The 24,739-nt window shown below is 40.9% G+C and overlaps 1 protein-coding gene across 1 annotated transcript in view; it reads left to right on the top strand.

Moving 5' to 3' along the window:
- The window catches only part of LOC126263172 (macoilin-1), a 153,376-nt gene that overhangs the window by 100,989 nt on the left and 27,648 nt on the right, over positions 1 to 24,739 (top strand). The window contains exons 11-12 of the mRNA XM_049960219.1: positions 2,485 to 2,670; positions 24,069 to 24,189. Of these exons, the coding sequence (XP_049816176.1) occupies positions 2,485 to 2,670; positions 24,069 to 24,189 (307 nt within the window). The remainder of the gene's footprint in view (positions 1 to 2,484; positions 2,671 to 24,068; positions 24,190 to 24,739) is intronic.

The following is a 24,739-nucleotide window of genomic DNA, read 5'->3' as shown; positions in this document are numbered from 1 at the left end:
GTTTTCAAAGTCCTCCCAAGATTTCTTCTTGGATGCTGCAATTATCTGTTTGGCTTTGTTTCTTTCTTCAACATAACTTTCTCTGTCTACCTGAGTTCTAGTATGTAGCCATTTTTGATACGCCTTCTTTTTTCCTTTTACAGGCTGCCTTGACCGTCATTCCACCAAGCTGTTTGCTTCATCCTACTCTTACACACTACTGTTCAAGACATTCTGTTGCCACTTCTAGTACTGTGTCCCTGTACCTTGTCCATTCTTTTTCCAATTACTGTAATTGACTACATCCAACTAACTGGTACCTTTCTGAGATCACTGTTGTGTACTTGTGCCTGATTTCCCTATCTTGAAGTTTCTCCACTTTTATCCTCCTACATATGGACCTGACCTCCTGCACTTTCGGCCTCACAATACCAATTTCACTGCAGATTAAATAGTGATCAGTGTCTTCAAATAATCCCCTGAATACATGTGTGTCACTCACAGCCTTCCTGAATTCCTGATCTGATATTATATAGTCAATGACACATCTGGTTCCCCGCCCTTCCCAGGTATACCGGTGAATGTTCTTATGTTTAAAAAAGGAATTTGTGATTACCAAGTCCATACTGGCACAGAAATCCAAGAGTTGTTTCCTGTTCCTGTTGGCCTCCATATCCTCTCCAAATTTACCAATAAGCTTTTCATACCCTTCTGTTCGATTTCCAATCCTGGCATTAAAATCACCCATGAGAAGAACACTGTCCTTGTCCTTTACTCTAACAACTACATCACTGAGTGAGTGCATCAATAAACTATCCATCTTATCTTGATCTGTCCCTTCACAATGCGAATATACTGACAAGACCCTAATTTTCTTGCTAGACACTGTCAAATCTATCCACATCAGTCGTTCGTTTACATACCTTATTGCAACTACGCTGGATTCCATTTCTTTCCTGATGTAAAGCCCTACACCCCATTGTGCTATTCCTGCTTTGATTCCTGACAGGTAGACCTTGTATTCTCCCACTTCCTCTTCTTTCTCACCCCTTACCCAAATGTCACTAACACCTAAAACGACCAACCCCATCTTACTTGCAGCCTCTGCTAGCTCTACCTTCTTCCCAGTGTAGCCCCCATTGATATTAATAGCTCCCCATCTCATTACCATTCGTTTGCCGAGTTGTGTCTTAGGAGTCCCTGGTTTCTCAGTCACCTCCAAAGGTCCAAGGCATTTTGCTCTGATTGTTGCCAGCATCGTATTTACAGTACCAGGAAAGCAGGTTGCTAGCCTTACTTGCCCCGGATCCCATTGAGTTTTACCCCTAACGGTTGAGGGACTAACCGGTGGATTTGGTAGTCTTTGCCGTCTGAGCACAAAGGTGACCACGACTCAGAATATGTCCGAGACGCCCAGCCTTATTCCAAAGTAACTGGTATCCCGACTGTCAGGACCACTTACTTGGCCACTCATACGTTGCCAATGGTTCATGAACTAGGACATAACAGGAACCCACACCATGAACCATGAATAGTTTGCATGAATGAAATTATTCAACACTTCTTACATGTGGGTGTACACACATCTGAAGATGAAATATGTAATTCCATAAAGTTAATTAATTGGGAAAGTGTAGATGTTGGTCTGTTTTATTCTTTCAAAAATTGTTCAGGAGAATTCTCACCAATATTTGAGTTTACACAAAACAGTGGATATGGTATCTTGGTAGTCACCCACTGTAGAGAGGAAGGAGGGCTGTTTCTTATTTTGTTACTTTTACTTGCTCCGAACCATGTATTTTTCAAACATTTGAGCCCAAATTGCTTTACATGTGTATTAACACTGGCTTGAATTGGCTGCTTGATACTATCTTGCATACTGTACTTCTACCACATGCAGATGGTGCAGGGTTATTGGCCATGCAAGATCTCCACTGGGCTTTCTTCATTCACTGGTAAGGTCTGATTGGTACTGTAAGGTGCTGCTGTACTCCATTCCTCAGCATAATTCCTGAAACAATCAAGTAGAAAATTGTGCACCATTATCCAGAATTGTTTTGGCAGCCCTGTAATATCAGGTGGTCTCATGGTAAAAAATAATGGAAGTGATTAAAGATGTATCAGAAATCAGCAAACAATGGTATTACTGTTATGCCAGTAGCTGTTGAAAATAAAACACAGTTTCAGTGAACTAAAAGGCTCTTTCTCATAAAAACGAATATCCTATGGGACGTATAGGATAAATTCGCAACTTACTGTATTTTAACAAAGGGAATTGGGCCCTTTAACTGACTCCTCATTTACTTTGTTAAACCTCAACATATGCAGAATAATATGACATGGAAAAGAGGCAGCAATGCACAGAAGGTAGAGCAGAAGAAGTAGCTTTTAGAAATAGGTAGTTTCTCTTGCTGCAGCCTGTCATTTTAGTTAACAGACTTTTCATAACATTTTCACTAGTTTTAAATATGTAATAAATGTACACTCATGGAACAAAGTTTGCAGGCTTCATGGTTTAGTCACTGCTCGACAGTCTGACAAGCAGACAATTTCTCAACTAGAACGTCGATTACAAGAGGAAAGGCGATTACGGGGCTCGTTTGAAGCGCAGCTGACAGCAGAAAGAAAAGCAAAGAAGGCTGAGGAGGCAGTGGCAGCACGGGCTGTTGCTATGGCAGCAGTATCTAACAAGTGAGTCACAGCTTTTATTGTACTATATGCTTAACACATAAATTTTAAGATTATAAAATTATCTGGTGTTGATCAGTGCCAAAGGAAATGAGATTACTATCGGACAAAGGGAATATGAGACCTTGGTGAAATACCCTCTTTAAAAATATGACTTTATGTTTTATGGTATTCCAGTGCGAGGTATCATGCTGCGGATAAGTATCCATACAGGGATACATATCATATACGTCCTCATCTGTAGTCATATACTTGAGGATAATACCGTTAATATTTTTTGTTGTAGTTAATATTATGGGCCTTTGTGTAGTTAGTAAGATTTATTTAATCTCAACTATTATTTAGAGTTCTGTGCAATAATATACTGCTTTTGATCCTAGCTTTTTGATCATCATCATCATCATCATCATCATCATCATTATTGATGGCAGCATTGTCTTCGAGGATTAGGCCTTTTGCCTACTCCGCCTCAGAATTGTTCATGCCATGTCTTTAAGAGATGTCAAACATTCCACTTGCCGGTTGGTTATATTCCGTAGTTGTTTTAACTATATATGATGGTAGTATATATTCCTGAAAGAACAGTTACCGTTGAGGACCATGCAGCTTTGCTGGAAATGAAATGATAATTAAATGGACACCCTAGCTGCAAACAGGTGTTGATGTACTTCATTGGGGACATGTTGAAAATGTGTGCCCCAACTGGGACTCGAACCCGGGATCTCCTGCTTACCGTCATATATAGTTAAAATATGGCTTCCTGGCCATTGACCTTCTTGTGCGAACGCACACGCTATGCCAGAACTCGTACTGGACTTGATGGATTAATCTGCCATGAGTAATGAGTATGATGGGCAAACATCTATTAGGCGCACTACAAATGTAGTGGTGTGGACATGTTGGGAATGTGGGTATTACGGGGAGCGTGCAAGGTACAAGTCCCTGCAGGCGCACTATCCTCTGTGCCCTCGGTGGCTCAAATGGATGGAGCGTCTGCCATGTAAGCAGGAGATCCCGGGTTTGAGTCCCGGTCGGGGCACACATTTTCAACATGTCCCCAATGAAGTACATCAACGCCTGTTTGCAGCTAGGGTGTCCATTTAATTATCAATAGTTGTTTTAGTTATTCTAGCATTTGACATATGTTGGACATGGTCTTTTCAGTTTGATTTGTATTTTTCAGTTACATTTGTAATAGGTTCAACATTTAGTGTTTGTCTAATATTAGTATTTCTTTTATGGTCCAACAATGAATATCGTACTGTCAAGTGGAGGAACTTCATCTCTGATGATTTGATTCTTCATAATTGATCAGATATTAAGATTCACAGATTCTTACTTACTTAAGAAAATGTGTCAAATTGCAGGCAGCACTCACATAAAAGCTTTCAGGCACAGCCTTCATTAGTAAACACACACACAAGTAGGCACACCTCTTGCACACGTGACTGCCAACCCCATCATCTCAGGCCGGAATGTGTGTGTGTGTGTGTGTGTGTGTGTGTGTGTGTGTGTGTGTGTGTGTGTGTGTGTGTGTGTGTGTGTGTGTGTGCGCGCGCGCACTTCTAATGTAACTTGTGGAGTGCCCATTGCTCCCCAGAACACTTTCCAAGTATTATATTTTGCGTGTTAGGTACTGTGGCTGACATATTCATGTTGCTCGCCGTTTGGATGGTTCAGTATAGTCCTCAGGTTTTTAGCTGTAGGCTCATTTTTTACAGTTCTTTCAGGCCTAATTGAGTCATACAGCCACCTTTCTCTGTGTAGTTGATGAAAAAAGAGTAATCTAGGTAATGGACTTTGTAAAGTTGTGGCTTTTTTCTCGCTTCTCGAGATGTAGAGGCATACTAGGTAGTAACTTCACATCCTCTAATGTTGCACTCAATGAAACAGTGAACTGAGTCGCATTCCATCTGAGTATGATCTCCTCAAAAAACATTTGCATAATAAATACTCCTATATTAGTTGCTAGTCTTAAAAGAGAATTGGATAATATCAAGCTACTGTTCTGATATATGCATATGTCAGAATACAAAATTACTTGGACAGGATTTTCCTTAATCGTTTTGGACATGGTGTCCACGACACAGAAAGCAATACTTGAAACAGCTATTCGCCTTGTGTTTCATCGAACCAGTAACACACTGCATCACGATTTTCTAAATTGTGCTTTGTAAAGTTACGAAGCATCGGAGTCTGAGCGTAGACTCCTCCCATGAACCATGGACCTTGCCGTTGGTGGGGAGATAACCGTACCATAGGTGCAACCACAAACGAGGGGTATCTGTTGAGATGCAAGACAAACGTGTGATTCCTGAAGACAGGCAGCAGTCTTTTCAGTAGTTGCAGGGGCAACAGTCTGGATGATTCACTGATCTGGCCTTGTAACATTAACCAAGACGGCCTTGCAGCCGTAATTTTTCCCGAGGGCATGCAGTTTTACTGTATGGTTAAATGATGATGACGTCCTCTTGGGTGAAGTATTCCGAAGGAAAAATAGTCCCTCATTCGGATCTATGGGCGGGGACTACTCAGGAGGATGTCGTTATCAGGAGAAAGAAAACTGGCATTCTACAGATCAGAGTGTAGACCATCAAGATCACTTAAGAGGGCAGGTAAGTTAGCAAATTTAAAAAGGGAAATGAATCAGACAATGGAAAATCCAGGATGAAATGTAACAATATTATGAGAAGGAAAGTTGCTACTCACCATATAGCAGATATGCTGAGTCTCAAGAGAGGTACAACAAAAAGACCTTCAAAATTAAAGCTTTCAGCCGTTGGCCTTCGTCAACAATACACACACACACACACACACACACACACACACACACACACAACCACACACACACACACACACACACACACACACACACACACACACACACACGACTGCAGTGTCACGCAACTGAAACCACACTGCGAGGAGCAGCACCAGTGCATGATGGGAGTGGCGACTGGGTTAAAACTAAATATAGTGGGAATTAGTGAAGTTCGGTGGCAGGAGGAACAAGACTTTTGGTGAGGGTTATAAATACAAAATAGGGATAATGCAGGAGTAGGTTTAAAAAAAAAAAAAAGCATCACGGGTAAGCTACTGCAAACAGCTTAGTGAACACATTATTGCAGCAAAGATAGACATGAAGCCCATACCTACCACACTAGTACAAGTTTATATGCCAATTAGCTCTGCAGATGTGAAGAGATTGAATAAATATAAGATGAGGCAAAAGAAATTATTTAAATAGTGAAGGGAGACGAAAATTTAATAGTCTTGAGGGACTGGAATTCAATAGTAGGAAAAGGAAGAGAAGGAAAAGTAGTAGGTGAATATGGAATAGGGGTAAGGAATGAAAGAGGAAGCCACCAGGTAGAATTTTGCACAGAGCATAACTTAATCATTGCAAACACTTGGTTTAAGAATCATGAAAGAAGGTTGTATACGTGGAAGAGACTTGGAGACAACTGGAGGGTTTCAGATAGATTTTATAATGGTAAGACAAAGATTTAGAAATCAGGTTTTAAATTATAAGAAATTTCCAAGATTAGATGTGGACTCTGACCACAATGTATTGGTTATGAGTTGTAGATTAAAACTGAAGAAACTGCAAAAAAGTGGGAATTTAAGAAGATGGGACCTGGATAAACTGAAAGAACAAGAGCTTGTAGTGAGTTTCAGAGAGCATTAGGGAACAGTTGACAAGAACAAGGGAAAGGAATATAGTAGACGAAGACTGGGTAGCTTTGAGAGATGAAATAGTGAAGGCAGCAGAGGATCAAGTAGGTAAAAAGATGAGGACTAGTAAAAATTCTTGGGTAACAGAAGATATATTGAATTTAACTGATGAAAGGAGAAAATATAAAAATGCAGCAAATGAAGCAGGCAAAAAGGAATACAAACGTCTCAAAAATGAGATCGACAGGAAGTGCAAAATGGCTAAGCGGGGATGGCTAGAGGACAAATGTAAGGATGTAGAGGCTTATCTCACGAGGGGTAAGATAGATACTGCCTACAGGAAAATTAAGAGAAACCTTTGGAGAAAAGAGAATCACTTATGTGACTATCAAGAGCTCAGATGGAAAACCAGTTCTAAGCAAACAAGGGAAGTCAGAAAGGTGGAAGGAGTATATAGAGTGTCTATACAAGGGCAGTGTACTTAAGGGCAATGTTATTGAAATGGAAGAGGACTTAGATGAAAATACGGGAGATACGGTACTGCGTGAAGAATTTGACCTAGCATGTAGAGACCTAAGTCGAAACAGGGCCCTGGAAGTAGACAACATTCCATTAAAACTACCGATAGTTACATGAGCTGGCAAGTAGACATTCTTTACTAAGCATTTAGCAGATTATGATTTTGTACAATAATTTTCTGGACCTATTTTTACATTAAATTATAATTTTGTTTACATCATTTATGCCTTGTGTACTTTCATATGTAGTTATCTCTCTTTTTGATGCAGTAATTGTTTGTCTTGAACTGTAGTGCACATGAAATCATTCACACTGTAGTAACAGCTTTGTATCAACAAAGTTTTGAGAGATTTTTTCTGAAAATATTTTATTGTTTACCTCTCTGAAGTCTGAAGAGAGACAGTTCTGTTTGGTCTCTCTCTCTCTCCCTCTCTCTCTCTCTCTCTCTCTCTCTCTCTCTCTCTCTCTCTCTCTCTCCCTTTTTTTCCCTCTCTCGTTGTGTCTTGTTTAACACGACACAGCATGATCGTGAATTTCGGTTTATGTTGATGGATTTCCTGACAGTTATTCACAATTACTACTTGCTGAAATGTACAACTCATTTAATATTCTTAATCATTAGCAGTAGCTTTTGCAGTATCAGAAAGTGTTCACATTGGAGATAAAACTGAAATAATATTCACAACAATTTGAAAATGATAGATTGCTGTTCACATTCCATTGAGTTGCAGACAGGCATATCAAAAAAGAGTACTAGAAATATTTAAGCTTTTGGACAAAGTCTTTCCTCAGAAGTAGACCTCTCACATACACACAACAACTCACTCACACGACTACTGTCTACAGGCTCTAATGCAGGTGACTTTGGCTGTCTGTGACTTGAACAGCAATCTGCTAGGATAGGAGGTTGGGGTAAGGAGGTGGCATGTGGTGGGGAAGGGGAGGGATAGCAGGGTAGGGTGATACAAGATGCTAGTGTTGCCTGTCAGAGTGGGCAGGGTCAGCAGGAGGCCGTGCTTGAGAGGGTGGCAAGGGGGGGGGGGGGGGGTGCGAGATGGAGAGGAGAGAGATAGAAAGTTGAAAGGACTTGTAGATGCATTGGTGGGACAAAAGATGTATAATGCTGGAGTGGGAGAAGAGAAGGGTATAGATAGGTGGGAGACTAATGGCAAAATTTGAGGGCAGGGCTTTGCAGGAGCAAAGGATATGTTGCATCTGTACAGTTCAGTAAAGCTAGTATTGGAGGGAGGAATCCAGGTGGCACAGGTTGTGAAGCAGTCATTAAAGTGAAGCACATTGTGTTGGGTGACATGTTCGGTAACTGGGTATTCTAGCTGTCCCTTGGCTATAGTTTCTTGATGGTCTTTTGTGCATGTAGAAATTTTGTCTGTAGTTCATACTTGCTGCCAACACTTTACCTCATGTTTCATATCTCTCAATAGACCTAGTTTGCAAGACCTGCACTATACATCCTCCCATTTTATCACCTACTCCAGCCCTGTCACTGGTATTTCCTAGCCTTTTAAAATGTGTGGTTGAAGACATTTGATCTATAAACTTAGCTGGAACCACTGTGCATCACTCTACATGGGTGTTGTTAGCCTCTGTTAAACTGTTGCCAAGAGATCACTGACCACCTAGTTGCTGAACATTTAATGAAACACAATGTGTTTCACTTTTAATGACTGTTACACAGCCTGTGTCATCTGGATTCTTACCGCCGAAATCAGTTTTCTGAATTTAGCAAGTGAGAACTCTCCCTACTACATATCCTTCTTTCCTTTAACCCCCTTTGGCCTCAACCTTCACTTGTCCCTGTCCTCCATTTGCCTACTCCCTGCCCTGTTCCCACTACAGTAAACACACACATTCTATCCCGCCAACGTACTTAAAAGTCCTTTCCTCTTTTCTACTTCTCTTCCCTCCCTTTTCCCCTCTCCTTTAACACTTCCCCTCCCCAGCCTCCACGCAGCTCTAATGTTGCACCTAGCAGGCCTATACTGTCTCTACCACATCGCTGCACACTCCCACAGGCATTATCATCATCTTCTCTTACCCCTACTCTGCTGCCCTCCCTCTCCCTGCTGCATGCTGCCTCCTCGCACGCACCACCCACACCAATAGATTGCTGCTCACGCCAAGTGCAGTCGGAGTCGAGCCTTAGTGCCTGTCGACAGTAGCCACAGGTATGTGAGTTGTGTGAATCCTGAGGAAGGATTTTGTTTGAAAGCTTAAAATATTTTTAGTATTCTTTTTCATTGTGCCTATCTGTGACTCAATGCCTTCTCTATGTGGTGAGTAGCAATCTGTCAGTTTTATATTACTGTTATTCCATCCTAGACTTTCCAACTTTTGAAAAAATATTCATTGAGTTCTTCATACATTCTTCCTGATAACATCAGTCTTTGTGCAGGTTACAGTGTTTCACACTAGGAGAAGACCGTTTGTGTAGATTTTAACCGTTCCCGTTCTCTTTTTAATATCCCTGTTTTAAAACTAGGAGACACTGTTCTCCCCTTTATGGGAAAAGTGAAATATCTCGGGCTTCTTTTTGATGAGAAGCTCACATGGTTGCCACACTTAAAGGATCTAAAGGTCCGCTGTTTCAAGGCATTAAACGTCCTTAAATGCGTCAGTCATAGATCCTGGGGCGCTGACAGGGCACGTCTGCTCCAACTTTATAAGGCCTTTGTGCGACCTCGATTGGAATACGGATGTCAAGCTTATGGCTCTGCCAGACCTTCCTACCTCAAAATGTTGGACGTGATTCACCATGAGGGTATTAGGCTTTCAACGGGGGCTTATCGCACGAGTCCGGTTGCTAGTCTGTGTGTCGAGGCGGGAGAGCCTCCGCTGTCCATTCGGCGTCTTCTCCTCGTGGTACGGCACGCGTACAGGGCCAAGTCCACTCCTCTTTCATTGGCGTCCAACACTTTTTCCCAGCCGGCACTGGAACGTCTCTTCCGCCACCGTCCGAAGGCAACAAAGCCGTTTGGCATCCGTGCGAAGGAGAGTCTCGAGTTAGTCCACCTGGAGGGCATTAAGGTACTCCACCAGGGATGGAGTAGGGGATCTCCCTGGCGACTACAAAGGCCAAGATTACTTCTTGATCTGGCTGCTTACAGGAAGTATTGTACCCCAGACCATCTTTTTAAAATTAAACTTACTGAGATTTTAGAACGCCATTCCGATTTTATTACTGTTTACACGGATGGGTCTAAACAGGGTGATTTTATGGGCTGCGCTGCTGTGTTTCCCGATACTGTCCATCGGATAGGGCTCCCAGAGCAGTTCTCAGTTTACTATGCAGAACTGTTTGCCATTCTGCAAGCATTAGAGCATATGCGCCGACATCGTGGCACGAAATTCATCATCTGCTCCGATTCCCAAGGTGCTCTACACGCTCTTGAACAGATGTACCCAGCAGATCGGATGGTGCAAGAGGTGCAGGACGCACTCCTGCTCTTGCAACAGCAGGGTAAGGATGTAATTTTCTGCTGGGTTCCAGGGCACATAGGGATTCCTGGCAATGAACTTGCAGATGCGGCTGCCAAGGAGGCTTGCTCCATCCCACCTCCTGCTCGCTGTTCCGTCCCCCTGCAGGCCATTACGTCTTTCGTGACTCGGAAGGTCATGCGTTGGTGGGAGGCTCAGTGGCTGGACGTGAGGGATAATAAGTTGCGAGCGGTGAAGGATTCTGTCCGACCGTGGCTCACCTCCTTCCGCCACCGATGCGCTGAGGAAGTAGCCCTTACACGGCTTCGAATAGGACATTGTCCTTTGACACATGGTTTCCTGTTACGTCGTGAGGAGCCACCAACGTGTCGGACAGTGGGACACAGCTGTCGATACGACATATTTTAACTGAGTGTGTTTTATATGCGGGTTTGAGGGACGATTTCAGTTTCCCACCAGACCTACCCTCTCTTTTAACTAATAATGAGGCGAGTGTTGCTAGAGTTTTACGTTTTTGTGTGATGTCTGGCCTTCTTCCCAAAATATTGGGATTGAAGTCTTAATGTGCTGTCCAGTGGTTTGGTCACCCATTATTTGTAAGTGGTCACTCAGCCACCGTTACTTATTTTTCCCTGTTTGTACTGCTATTTTTAGTTTTATCTCCCTGTTTTGATGTGCTGTGTCCAATCTTGCAATTTGAACAATACCAATTCTCTCACAATTCGGCTCTGAATTGAACTTTTGGGAACGGGCGCTGATAACCTCGCTGTTGTGCGCCCTAAAACACTAATCATCATCATCATCATCATCATCATCATCGTGTTTCACACTAATGTGGAATCCAATTAATGTTCTCAGTCTTACAGAGATGAAATAAAATCAAATAATTGAAAATCCAGAATGAAAAGTAATAATATTACGAAAAGGATAGTCACTACTCACCATATAGTGGAGATGCTGCTTCGCAAATAGGCACAACAAAAACACGCTCACAAAATAAGCTTTCAGGCAACAAGGCCATTGTCAAAAATAGATATCTCTCTCTCTCTCTCTCTCTCTCTCACACACACACACACAAAGGGGGGGGGGGGGGCCTCGCCTGTGTCTGTCATATCTATTTTTGACAAAGGCCTTGTTGCCTAAAAGCTTATTTTGTCACAGTCTTTTTGTCATGCCTATCTGCAACTCAGCATATGGTGGGTAGCAGCTATCCTTTTCATAACATTGTTAGAGACGAAATAAAAAGAATTTATTATGGAATCAAAATCATCTACTTCTCTGGAAGAGCTACTTTATTTGTTATTTACTAGTGCATTTCATTGATGTTCATTCTAATGTCTACAACATTTTGTTACAATCTATTGAAAGACTTGAAGAAATAATAAGAAATAACTCCAGTGATTCTGTGGTTTGTGGTTCCAACAATGACATTTGTGCCAATAGGTGTCTGGAACAAGAACGCTTCCAAAACCCTTAGAAAATATACTGCAGTGTGCAAAACCAGTTTCGTTTCATACATCTGTAGGTGAATTGTATAAATGGAACAAACAATAACACAAGTAAAAAATATGGGCCAATATGAAACTCATAAAAGTACGAAAGAAAAAATAACAGACCAGAGAAAAGCAATACATTTAGGCACTTCACAACAATTATTACATTCATTTAGACAGAACTGGGATGGAGTAAGAAATTGTCCTGGCTGTTGTTCTGCATTTTGTGTAGCATACCCGGCATACTTGACCAAATTCGTAAAACATGGCAGCGCAAACTGATGAAGCAAAAATGATAAATCTGAAACGACAAAGAGCTGTATGACATGATATTGTCCAACTCCCTGAAAAACGCTTTCCATTGTCAAAAAAGTTATTTATTCAGAGGTTGAATCACATTTGTTGTTCTGGATAGAATCTGCATTACATCAACAGTCTTTTAGTTACTGTTCTCAAAGACAGAGATGGTGTTATGTCCTGGCCAAAAGTCGAACAAAAGCAATGAAGTACTTTCTGTGAGTGAGTGGTAAGAAGATTCTTCAAATACAATGCTGAAAATTATTCTATCCCATCTTCCCAGATTTTGATACGTCGAATACAAGATTGTTGTTACAACTACAAGAAAATGCATGTTTTTGTCAACAAACATGTTTCATTTTTTTTGGAATAAAACATCATCACTGGTCTTTTTTCACGCCTGGTGTCTTGCATCAGGAAACATTGCCTGTTTGCATGTTTTGGGTTTTTTTCTTCTTTTGGTGCTGTTGAGTGTGGCCTAATCCCACATTTTATACCTATTTGCACAAATATAAATAGTAATAGTGCTGCTAGTGTTTAACATAAAAAACTGCATAGTTATACACAGCAATGTAGGATTAGGCCAGTCAACTGTGCCAAATGGAGAAATAACCCAAAAGAGTGCAAGCAGATGGCATCTCCTGATATGAGTGAGAAATCAGACATGAAATACCACCACTGATAGGGTTTTATTTCAATAAAACAAAATATATTCAGTGACAAAAACACTCATCTTCTTATAGTTGAAAGATGGAATCAAAATATTCTCAATAACTATTTCAATATTGGTAAAACGTGCAACATTCAAAAATTATCATAAGAACTGAGTTACCAGTTCCTGTAGAATGCAAGTACTTTAAAAGTAAAGGAGACCATTCACCAACAAGCAGAAGCATTCAGTTGCCATAGGCACACAAAAAAGAAATAAATAAATAATTATAATAATATAATAATAAAATGGTGTATTTGTGAGAAATATTCCGTTTCAATAAATTAAATTAAAAATTTCCTGATTGATGGAAATCATCTTAACGTGACATCGAACACTGTGCAGTGTAACATATCACTGAAGTACCGACGATTGAGGATTGCCACAATGAAAATATTCTTAGTTTAAATAGTAGGTTTAGACTAGTCTACTGTTTGGAATTTTCATCTAGTTTGTGGGTGAAATCTGGTGCAGACGAACACAGTGTTTCTGCAAGGCAGGACGGCAGTAGCGTCTGTATAACGCTTTGTAGTACTTGCTGATTTGGGCAGTTTATTGTGTGCTGTCTTGTCCCAGTTTAAAGATAACCCCCCTGCCATAGAACAACGCATACCATAACAGTTGGCATCATGCTTTGAGGGGGGGGGGGGGGGGGGAGGCGAAGTGTCTTTTAAGATTTGCGAGATCTGTCATTTGTGTCATGTCATACAGAGTACAGAGTCATGCTATACAGAGATATCAGCACAGTGTGTTACAAAGTGTTTCCTAATTGTAAACAAAAGTCATTATATGAGTGTTTCTGGAGAAGTACTCTAGATAATTTAGTAGAGCACTAGAACTAAGAATACATTTCAGTTGTGAGCCAGAGGAAGATGCAGAGGTAAAGAATTCTGCAATGATGATGAAATACAGTTATTCTGAGCATTGAAGCGGAAAGTTTGAAGGTCAGATTTAATAATTAATGGCAACCAAGTTATTCAAAAAATTAATTATATGTGACATGGTTGGTTTGGTACAAGTGCTTAAAATTTGCACTTCTGCAGCCTGGATTTTTGTTTTACACTCTCTTGTCGTGGCTGCTTCTGCTTATTCACTAATTCAGGTGTTATGCAGGAAGGGCTGTACAAACCACTGTTACGAGAGGTTCTTCATGTGGCAAAAATGAGTAGTAATTTCACCATTAAAAAAATGCAAACTAAAATTTCATTCAGTGTTTTCACCCAGGGGGAAAAAAAGAGAGAGAAAATCAGGATAGGTTTTGACCTGTCAAATTAGACCACTCCCTTGACAGTTAGGGTTGTGAGGGAGTGTAACCTATTGGAATATCATGGATGTAGATGCCAGAGAACTGCAATGGAATGGGAATGCGAAGATGTCATTAAAGATTTGATTGACAAAAAGAGTGCATGGTGAGCTCAAGAAAATGACATCTCTTTTTATGACTTTCCACTTATATCTAATCTCATGTGCTGCTTCGTATGTTAATGCTCAATCACACCACTGTGTTTTGCAAAGACAGCTGTGGAAGATGCAGTTCAGCTGCTCGTACAGCAGGTACTCAAAACACTGCTCCACATGTGTATATAAAATGCTGCCAAAACCATGGAGTTTGGAGCAAATAAGGTCCAATATTCCAATAAGGGAAGAGAATTCAAGAGATAAATGTTATACAATATATCTCATACTCGGAGGTGGAGGAGGCCTTTAAGACTGTTATAGCATAGGGAGGACCAATGTCTATACGTCTCAGGGAGACATTTTAAACCACCTGATTACCCTGAGCTATGTAGCTACACCCTCTAGAGTAAGGATAATCTTTGTGGAGAAAGACTATTTTTGTAAGCAGGGCATATCACTCCTTGTCTCTTCGCCTCACCACCAGCCTACAAATTGCTGTGCAATTGTCAGTTTGCTCAATTTACCTGGCCCCACATGAGTTTCTAGACAATGAGGCTCTCACTGAAGTCATTATACAGCTCCCACAATCCTTCCTCTTGTCTGGAGATTAATTCACACAATATGATTGGTGGCTCTGCAACCACATGCTCCATGAGTAAGTTTTAGAATCACTGAAAGCCTCCTATTGTCACCACACATATGTGTTGGACAAGTGGCGTAAACAATATGTTCCTTTGGCCTGCCTTACTTCTAGATTAAGAGGCCTTCACTGAATTTGTTACCCAACTCCTCCAACACTTCCTAATATGTGGAGATTTTAATACTCACAATATGTTTTGGGTCTTAGCAACCACTTGCACCAAGGTTAGTCAGTGAGAGCATACTTTCCAGCACTGCAACAATGTTGTTCACTGCTATCAGTCTATCTGCATAATCTCCATTTCGTGCACACACACTCAGTGAAACGTGGTTGATGATGACTTGCACCAAAATGATCACTTTTTGATCCGGATTCACATGCCATTAGGATGCCTGGGAAAAAAACCCACAACAATGGGTGTTTAGAAACTGCTGTGTTTGAACACCATGATAGTATCGAGGAATAGGTGGCTGATTTTACCCGCAGTGTCCACTGTGCATCCTTTCCACAGTCCTCAGGCCAAGTAAAAATGCAGCTTGCCCCCTGGTGGACTGGTTGCCGCTCCACAATCGGTCTGTAGGGTGACTCTGTGTGAGGCCTATTGCCTATCAGGTAATGAGGGCAAAATGTCACTGAATTATTAGAGAGCGAGAAGAAATCATGGCAACTGTTCCTGAACAAAAACTGTGGATTAAAGGTACAGTTGTATGAAAGACCATGAAGAGAATTTACAGGAGAGGTGAAAGATACCCAGTAGGTCCTCTAATGTGGGATGAATGTCTCCAGAGCAATTTGCTAGAAAATGACAGGAATATTTTTGCAGTGTTATTGCCACTGCTAGGTGGGATGCAGAATTTTGATGCTGCAGAGTGGCTGCTGAGAGATGGGCAGTTAGGACTTAAGTTCTACCAATGGTGAAGATTACATCTGCCCCATTTCCATGTAGATGCGGGATTCTACATTGTGTGTGCTAATGACACACCAACTGCTCATGAAAGAGTCCAGTACAGCATATTAAGGCATCTCAGAGGCCAGAGAAAAGAAATCCTCCTAGCCTTTTTAACTTCATTTGGGCATCAGGACACTTTTCCAGACTCCTGGAGAGAAGCTATGTGATTGCAGTTTTATAACCTCGGAAGGACTGAACATGCCATGTCAGTTATCATAGTGTTACCCCTTGGCAGCTGTGTGAGGAAGACCTTGCAGCAAATGGTAAACTGCTGCCTTGTCTGGATCTTAGAATCCAAGTAGCTCCATGGTTGCTTTCATTGTGGGTTCAGCAGACATTGCTCCACCTTTGACAACCTTGCCCTTTTGGAAGTGGCTATACAACCGTCTTTCAGTTTTAGTAACCACTTAATAGGTATATTTTCTGACCATGGGAAGGCTTACAATACTACTTGGAGTTATGTGGTGCTACCCAAAAGTTCCTGGAATGTATGTGTAGCTGGTGAAGTCTAGCTAATAGGACGAGCATGTCATGCGAAGTTGATGATAGTGGGTGTCTGAGAACAACATGTGTGCACAAATTTTTGTTTCAGACTTTGAAAAACCACTACATAAACACGTAATGTTGAAGCAAGCATTTGAGAAAGACACCTTAGGTCACAGTCAGACTCAAGACTGTTTTAAACGGTTTCAAAATGACAGAATTTCATTTGATGATCCCCATTCACTACTGCCGTCAACTGGCATTACTCCTGAAAATGTTGCTGCTGTTCAGAATATGGAGCTGGAAGATCGTAGGCGGACGACCATCCTGAACATATGGAAACGTCATGGGGCTGTCTTGTGGGATGTGTCAGCAGATTTTGTCCTATGAAAGTTGTGCACAGGCTATTGGTTCCTCCATCATGACAGTTCAAGGTCACACACTGCATTGATCACCGAGGTGTTTCTGACAAAAAGCAAAATGACAATTGTTCCACATCTGTGATATTCACCCAATCTGGCACCGAATGAGTCTCTCCCCCTCCCAGTATGAAACTCAAGTTAAAAAGCCAAAGATTTCAAACAGCTGAGATTCAAACAAAATCATGGTACTAAACAGACTCATAAAAAATGTATTCCAAGGAGCTTTCACTTCATGGAAAAACTGTTGGGAGTGATGTATACAACCCAAAGTGATTTCTTTGAAGCTGATGGTGATTAATAAGACCCAGGTGAAGTGTAATTTTATTTATTGATGTATTCTGCGAACTTTTGGGTAGCACCTCACGTAATATCCCCAAACAATGTCATAAATCAAGCTTTAGACAACATCTTCCCATCTTTATACAATCATTCCTCTCCCTATGCTACTTTAAATATCAACTCAGTGATGTCCTCTCTAACAACTTTGAACAAGAGAATGTTGTCCCTCAAGATTGTGTTTTTTGTGTGACTGTCTTTGCTGTAAATGTTAATAGCTCAATGTTGACTAGTAGTAGTCCTGTACAGTATTCTTTGTGGACAACTCCTCTGTCTTTTTTTCCTCCTCCAGCCTATCAACAACAACCTGTCAGTTGCAGCTGACTATTAAAAAGTTGGAGAAATTGGCAGAGAAGAAAGGTTTTAATTTGTTGTTGTCAACCAAAAATTCAGTGAGTATCCTTTCTAACCATTAAGGCACAGTTTCGACTACCCCACCCCCACCCCCCACCCCAAAAAAAAAAAAAAAAAAAAAAAAAAAAAAAAAAAAAAAAAAAAACCACGCAACCCACCAGCTTCGAAAAATTGAAGATGAGGGAGAGCCTATTGTTAATAATTATAATACATTCCACCCGGGCCACCATGACTGCTTTAGTCCCCCAGAGGTCGTAAACTTTTTCGATTTCTTTCTGTAGTTCCTCATTATTAGATGAAAGAGAAAAGCAGATTACCATCCATTTCAGAAATATTGTCATTGGTTTCAAAACTGCCAGCATCACTCTTGGAACCAGATTCTTCAAGCAGACCCAATATTTCATCATCAGTCAAACTGTCCCCCATTTTATGACAGAGTTTTGTAATCAAGAAGACTACGGAAGCACACTGCAACAACAAATGTGGAGGAACAGATCATGCTTGTAATATGTTTTTCCAGTCGCGTAGCACTTTTTGGAAGCAGAAACATCCATGTAGCGCAACTCTGAAGTACTAAAAGAGTGAACCGTTTACTGCAAGCCACCGCTGTTCAGATGCGTCTTGAAATAACAATCAGGAAAGCTGCACTCGCAGATTCATGAGTGCTGAGTGTGAAGGAAATCACAACGCACCCATAACTTCTATAGGCACTGACTGGAATGTCTTAAGGAAACAGTGAGCTTTTGGAACCTCACGTTTGACTTTAAGCTTAACTGGTTGCCACACTTCAGGAATCTAAAAGCATGATCCCTGAAATCACTAAATATTTTAATATGTATGAGCCATTTGTTATGGCGAGCAGACTGAACAGTTTCACAGGGTCTTTGTGTGAAATTGGCTAATAATGGGTGCACAGCATATAGGTCCGCAAGGTTTATTTAAATTTGGATGTGACACGCCATGAAGAAATTAGGCTGGCCATTGGGTCCTTTAGAACCAGTTCCGTACCCTGTCAAACCACCATTTGACATCTGGCACTGACTGCTCATTGTGTGACAGGTCAATAAACTAATATCCATGCTATGGACACCTAGTTACCATACTGTTGCTCACCTGCAGACGAAGATTTTTTAATAATTGACAGCAAGTGAGGCTGTATGGGTTGGAGCAATTTTCACCTTGACTCGTAAAGAACCCCAGAATTGTTTTATGAAATTTTAAATAAGTATCACAGTTTTAAAATAGCAGGGGGACTCCTTTGGCAGTCACCTGCTGGCTGTCATGCCACTGTTGTGTAACCAGCTGTGGGAGGAAGAGTGGGTTGGCCATGAGTGACAAGAAGCTATCAGTGGTAAAGACAAATATCCAGCCATGATGTGCCCTGTACAGTTTACTCCAATGGGATGCTGTAACCCTGACCTATCTCTGAATAAAACACTGTTCCTTAATACATGGCTTTTTACTCTGGCGAGAGGAATGCCCAGTCTGTGATGCCTGTGGCATACGGATCGCTATATGCCACTGTTTAACATAGTGCATTTTATATTGTGATGGGGAGGCAAAAGGAAATTTAGGTAGCAATCTGCCCTCTATTTTAGCATATGATGAGGCGAGTGTAATAAAGATTCTAAAATTATGTTTAGTGTCTGGACAAGCCAAAGCTTTTAGGCTGGAAATTTCATTGTGTTACAGAATGGCTGGCTCATCCTTTTTAATCCAGCAATCAGCTAGTCACAACTATCTGTTACGTGTGTGTGTGTGTAGGTCAGTAGGTCATTTTTATAATTTAATTGTAGTTGATTCTGCCACTTTTATAAGACACTAGTCTCGAGCTATTTTTGGACAATACCAGAGTAGGCAGTTCAGAAGAAAGCCAGCGAGGGGTGAGGTGGGGAAACAGACCTTTCTTCTCACTTCCTTCTGCCCCACCCTTGAACTGTAGTCCTTTTCCTCACTTCCTTCCACCCCATCCTGGAACTGCATTACTAGCCATCCAAGCAACATTGGCTTACCAGTAGACTTGATTTTCAGCCTTTTTTTGACTTACCACTAGACTTGATTTTCAGCCTTGTTGTTTGTCATTGTTCAGAGGTTCAGTTCACAGCCCCCCTTCCCTCCCCATCCCTCCTCCTCCTCCTCCCCCCCCCCCAATCCCCTCTCTCCCTCACCACTCTGTAATTGCCAAAGGACAAAATTCAAGTTAAACTTGAGTGCACACTTCAAATCCACATTAAAAGGCAAGAAACAGATGACAAAATGCTATTATGACATTCTAACTGTGTAAAACAAAACATGTATTAAAAAAAATACAGTGTACACAGAAAGAGATTTGAGACAATTTATGTTGCTTGAACCTCTTCAACTCAGACACAGAAACAGTTCTCTCATAGTTGTGTAACTGAATTTCTTCTCCTTCTCCCCCCCCCTCCCCCCCGCCGCCTCTCTCTTTTTGGGTAGCACATACTCTCCTGTCTATACCACTTTACCTCATTCACAGTTCACAACCACATTCCTGCCACACACATTCTCCTCAGCTGCAGGCAGTTAATATCTTGGTGTTATGAATCAAAAACAAAAAAATATCATCACCTTCAATTGTAGAAGTGCTAGCTGGTAATTAAATAGAAGATGAGTGTCCAGTTCTGTTGCTTTGGTCTTCACTTTTCAGGCTGCTACTTTTTGTCGAATGTCAGCAAGTGCAGTCCCAGTGAGACAATGAGACAAGACAACTTCCACAGAGGAGTGTGTCATATACAGTGTGTAACAATGTGACCGATGGTAGCCATAGCTACTGCTCTGGTATGAAGAGATCCATACCATACAGGGCACAAAGGTAGTGCAGAAGTCACCACTGTTTCTGTTTGTGCTCTACAACTATTTTTTTCAGTTTGTGGGTACCGTAATTTCTGGCAGCCACATTCAGCTTGGTATCCAGACATCGCTGCTTAAACAATGAGGTGTGGGCCAATGTAATCTCTAAGAGATTAGGAGTTTCACAATGTTCCAGCAGGTTATCTTCCCAGGAGAGATTTAAACGTCTTTTTCTCTTTCTATTTCTTGGATGAGAAACATGTTTCTCAGTGACTTCGGTTTTGAAATGGTTCCTTTCGTTGGTCAAAAGTTTTCAGTTGCCCATCACAATTGTAGATTTATGGTTAGAACAGGAAGTTTTTTCTGAATATCCTATCATATCCCTATTCTGATCATAAAACAAGTGTAGCATGTAAATACTGAATGCCTCTGTTGTGTATTTGATTGATTGTTCTCATAGAGGAGTGTCCACGACATCAATGACATGCCTTTACCTTAGACAGTTCCATTCAAATAGGTGTCATTCCTTCAGCTGTGTATCAGTCAGTTTGCATTAGTTTACAGTAAACTGTGTTCCTCTAGCAATGCGTTTGTATGTTCATGTCATATTACCTCCTAATGGGGTGGAAGAAGGAGATTGGAATTGAAAAATGTGCTGTAATTGTAGCTCTGCCTCAGGAATGCTATTCTAGTATGATAAAAGCAACAAAAGTTGGTGGAACTCATAACAACTAATCTACATCCTTCGTCATTGCTTTGATTGTCTATCATAATGCCTTGAAATGAGGAACTTCTACTTAGGACCCTTCCCATCCCTCCTAAAGTGGTGTTCCGTTGTCTATTCAACCTTCTCTGCAACATCCTAGTCCATTCCAATGCAACCACCTATTCCAGCACCTTGCCACAGGAATCTTATCCTTGTGGAAGACCTAGCTCAAGACCTGCCCAATGCACCCACGCTGCACCAACTATTCCATTCCTGTCTCAGCCTTATCCTACCCCTTCAGAGGCCAGGCCACCTATGGAAGAAACAGCCATATCATATACCAGCTCTGCTGTAATCGTTGCTCAGCTTTCTATATTGGTATGATGACCAACCAGCTGTCCACCATGATGAACGGCCGCCAACAAAATGTCGCCAAGAGCAAGTTGGACCAACAGAGGCACAGTGCAGCTGAAAATAACATGCTTGATTTCAGTGTGTGCATCACAACTCAAATCATCTGGGTCCTCCTCTCACCACTAGCTTTTATAAACTGCACAGATGGGAGTTATCCTTAAAACACATTCTCTGCTTCTGAAACCATCTCGGCCTCAAGCTACAGTAACGCACTGCCCCAACACTTTCCCCCCAACTGTTTCCGTCCCCTCTGTCCTATTACCTCCTCTCAGTTCACTGCCTCTCATTCTAATTGTCCACTGCTCTCTGCCAGTGAAATATCCGGTTTCTTTCCTTTCTCTGGTCCTCTTCTTTCCACTCTCCTTTTTCACCCCCCTCCCCTTCCATCTGCCACAGTCTCCCAAAACTACACCAGGCAGCCTTGTCCTGCTACTGCTAGTTCCTGCATGCTCCATCAGGCGGTACTAGTTCCTCTTCTCTCACCTGTACCTTGCTATCCCTCCCCCTCCCCTCTCCATATGTTTGTTCCCATTCAACAAGTTTCGGTTGTGTGTGTGTGTGTGTGTGTGTGTGTGTGTGTGTGTGTGTGTGTGTGTGTGTGTGTTTTCCCTTTTTTGGAGAAGGCTTTGGTCAAAAGCTTAGTGTGTAACCGTATTTTCGTTGTGCCTGTCTGCAACTCATTATGTCATCCTTAATGTGATAAGCAATGTGTCTTTTTCACAAATGGTGATACTCGAATATGAGCTTTCTGTTGTTTTAAGAAGAGAATTATTTTTAATGAAAAATTTCAAATACATTGGGAAGCAATAGTTAATATCTCTAGTTCCCTGTGCTTTCACTTGCAAAGAGTAAATCTGAATCATAACCTCTCTTTTACCTTCTTATCTTACATAAAGGAGGGAGCTTGCTATTGTGCATGATTGATGTGTTTTATGTTTCACACCATGTCAACAGTCTCTCTCCATTTATGTCATCAACAGTGTTGCCGCATACAGTTATGTGGTATTTAAAGTTGTCCATCACAATAGATTTACAGATGTGGAGCCGATCTTTTCATGTGGCGATTTATAAATGGGCGTGACTATAATGCTACTGTACTCTGCAGAGATAATGTTAGTTCCCCCCCCCACCCCCCCACCCCCCACCCTCCCCCGGTAGACACTGCATTCTTTCAGGTGTGACTTTATAGATTACACTTCTTTATTGCATATATGATCTTCCAGCTACGATCAACATTCTGGAACTGTATGAGATGTTTCAGCCCCTGGCATCAATTGGTAATTTTTGGACATCTTTGGCAGCATCTGTGTGTGTTTCTTAATTACACAAGATATCAGATTTGTTACTGTGAAAGAAATTATTTAGCAGTTGTTCTTTGGCTTTTTGGTGATTGCCGGCCGAAGTGGCCGTGCGGTTAAAGGCGCTGCAGTCTGGAACCGCAAGACCGCTACGGTCGCAGGTTCGAATCCTGCCTCGGGAATGAATGTTTGTGATGTCCTTAGGTTAGTTAGGTTTAACTAGTTCTAAGTTCTAGGGGACTAATGACCTCAGCAGTTGAGTCCCATAGTGCTCAGAGCCATTTGAACCATTTTTTTTTTGGTGATTTCAGTATTTCTGGTTATAATACATAAAGTAGTTTCAAAAAATAATTATTTTATTGAATTCATTATTTTGTTGGTGCTTTGAGAGTGGAAGGATAGGATAGGCTGCTGATCCACTGTTTCTGAGGGTTTCCAATATGTTTTAATTTTAACACACCATTTCACCCATCATTCCTTCCACATGTTACCGGTTTCCTATGTATTCACTCCTCACTCTGGCACTCAATATTATGTCGCTCAAGGAGTGTAAGAATCTCATTTGTGCCCTGTTTATTTTGGTTTTATAATTTTGGGGAAGAGTTAAATATTCATGGAGGTTTTGGTATCACAATTTGAAATATGATTTCTTTCCTCATTTGTTTAGAAATGTATCTTTTCGGTATTCCATTTATTATAATTTGTGAAATTGTTCTCTATATTTGGTTTGTGGACTGCGAAATATGGCCAGCTAAATATAAATAATCAACATTTTTATTTCAGTCACAGCCATTACCTTTGCTTTGCTGTCAAAAATTTTCATATTTTGGAGTTTTTACACAGATCTTAGTAAAACATCTTTGGTTTCAGCCATTAGTATTTAGCCACCTACAAATAACAATAACAATAATAATAATAATAATAATAACAAAGTAACAATATTGTGAAAAGGGAAGTTGCCACTCACCGTATAGCAGAGATGCTGAGTCGCAGGTAGGGGGGGGGAACCTGTCGCAAATATAGCATTCGGCCAGTAAGGCCTTCGTCAGAATTACAAGGCAAATGCGCGTGCACGCACACTCACACAATAATAATAATAATAATAATAATAATAATAATAATGTTCGTACTACTAAAATCCTGCCTTCCATAAGGTAGGAAAAAGAAATTGGGGTTTAATATTTGCATAATGGGTCACGTTGTCATTAGAAAATTGTTAGGATCTTGAGCATTATAGTAAATTTGTGCTTGAGTGGTAGTTAGTGGTGGCTGGTGGTTACTTGACTTTGCGCTGAAAAAGTTATTGTGCACAACATAATTGCTTTAGCTGTATTGTTAGATTTAAGAGAGTGTGGTTTTTTAAAGTTGTTCCTCTGTGAACATAACAGTTTTTCATAAAAAATTTTGTTGAAATTTCAATGTTGTCTTAACTTTGTTCTAGAAATGAATGCACAGAAAGCTGTCGTGCAAGGAGAAGAGACCTTGAGGCTGAAGGGAAACAATTGAGGCGGGAGCTGAAGCTGAAAGATGAGCGGTTCCTTGCTGCAGAAAGGGAAATGCAGGTATATTTCATATTGAATTAGGTACCTGACAACCTTAAACTGTCCAAAGATCTTGCCTGGGAGTAGTTAAAAACTGGAAATGATTTATTGTGGTTTCTTTCATAATGTGAAATTGCCCTTGAATGCTGTATAGAAGAGTGTGGCTTGTAAATATGGAATTGTTGTGAAAAGGTCGTTGTTGTTTTTACCCGTTCAGTGTGCCCCCACTTTTTTTTTTTTTTTTTTTTTTTTTAAATTGAGTGGACAAAAGAAAGATAGACATAAATGCACTTTTAAAAAATTCTCACACAAAATGGAACAGCATGTTCACCACATAGAATTAAGTTATCTTGATCTCAAATTAAGAACATTTTGTAACACACTTGGGACTGTAGAGCAGTATGATGGAATACACATCACTCATATAATGGCTTTAAGTGACATGAGACACACCGAAGCTGTTCAGCCAGCTGTTTGTTGTTGATCACCAAAACTACATTGAAAAAATTGTGTAATATTTTTAAGACAATATTTACCATATTTCTGATCAAGCTATCTCAGAGTCTTCATC

This window comes from Schistocerca nitens, chromosome 6, assembly GCF_023898315.1.
Source record: "Schistocerca nitens isolate TAMUIC-IGC-003100 chromosome 6, iqSchNite1.1, whole genome shotgun sequence".
Taxonomy (NCBI): domain Eukaryota; kingdom Metazoa; phylum Arthropoda; class Insecta; order Orthoptera; family Acrididae; genus Schistocerca; species Schistocerca nitens.
Note: the sequence above shows the minus strand (reverse complement) of the source record. Positions and strands in the feature narration are given on the sequence as shown.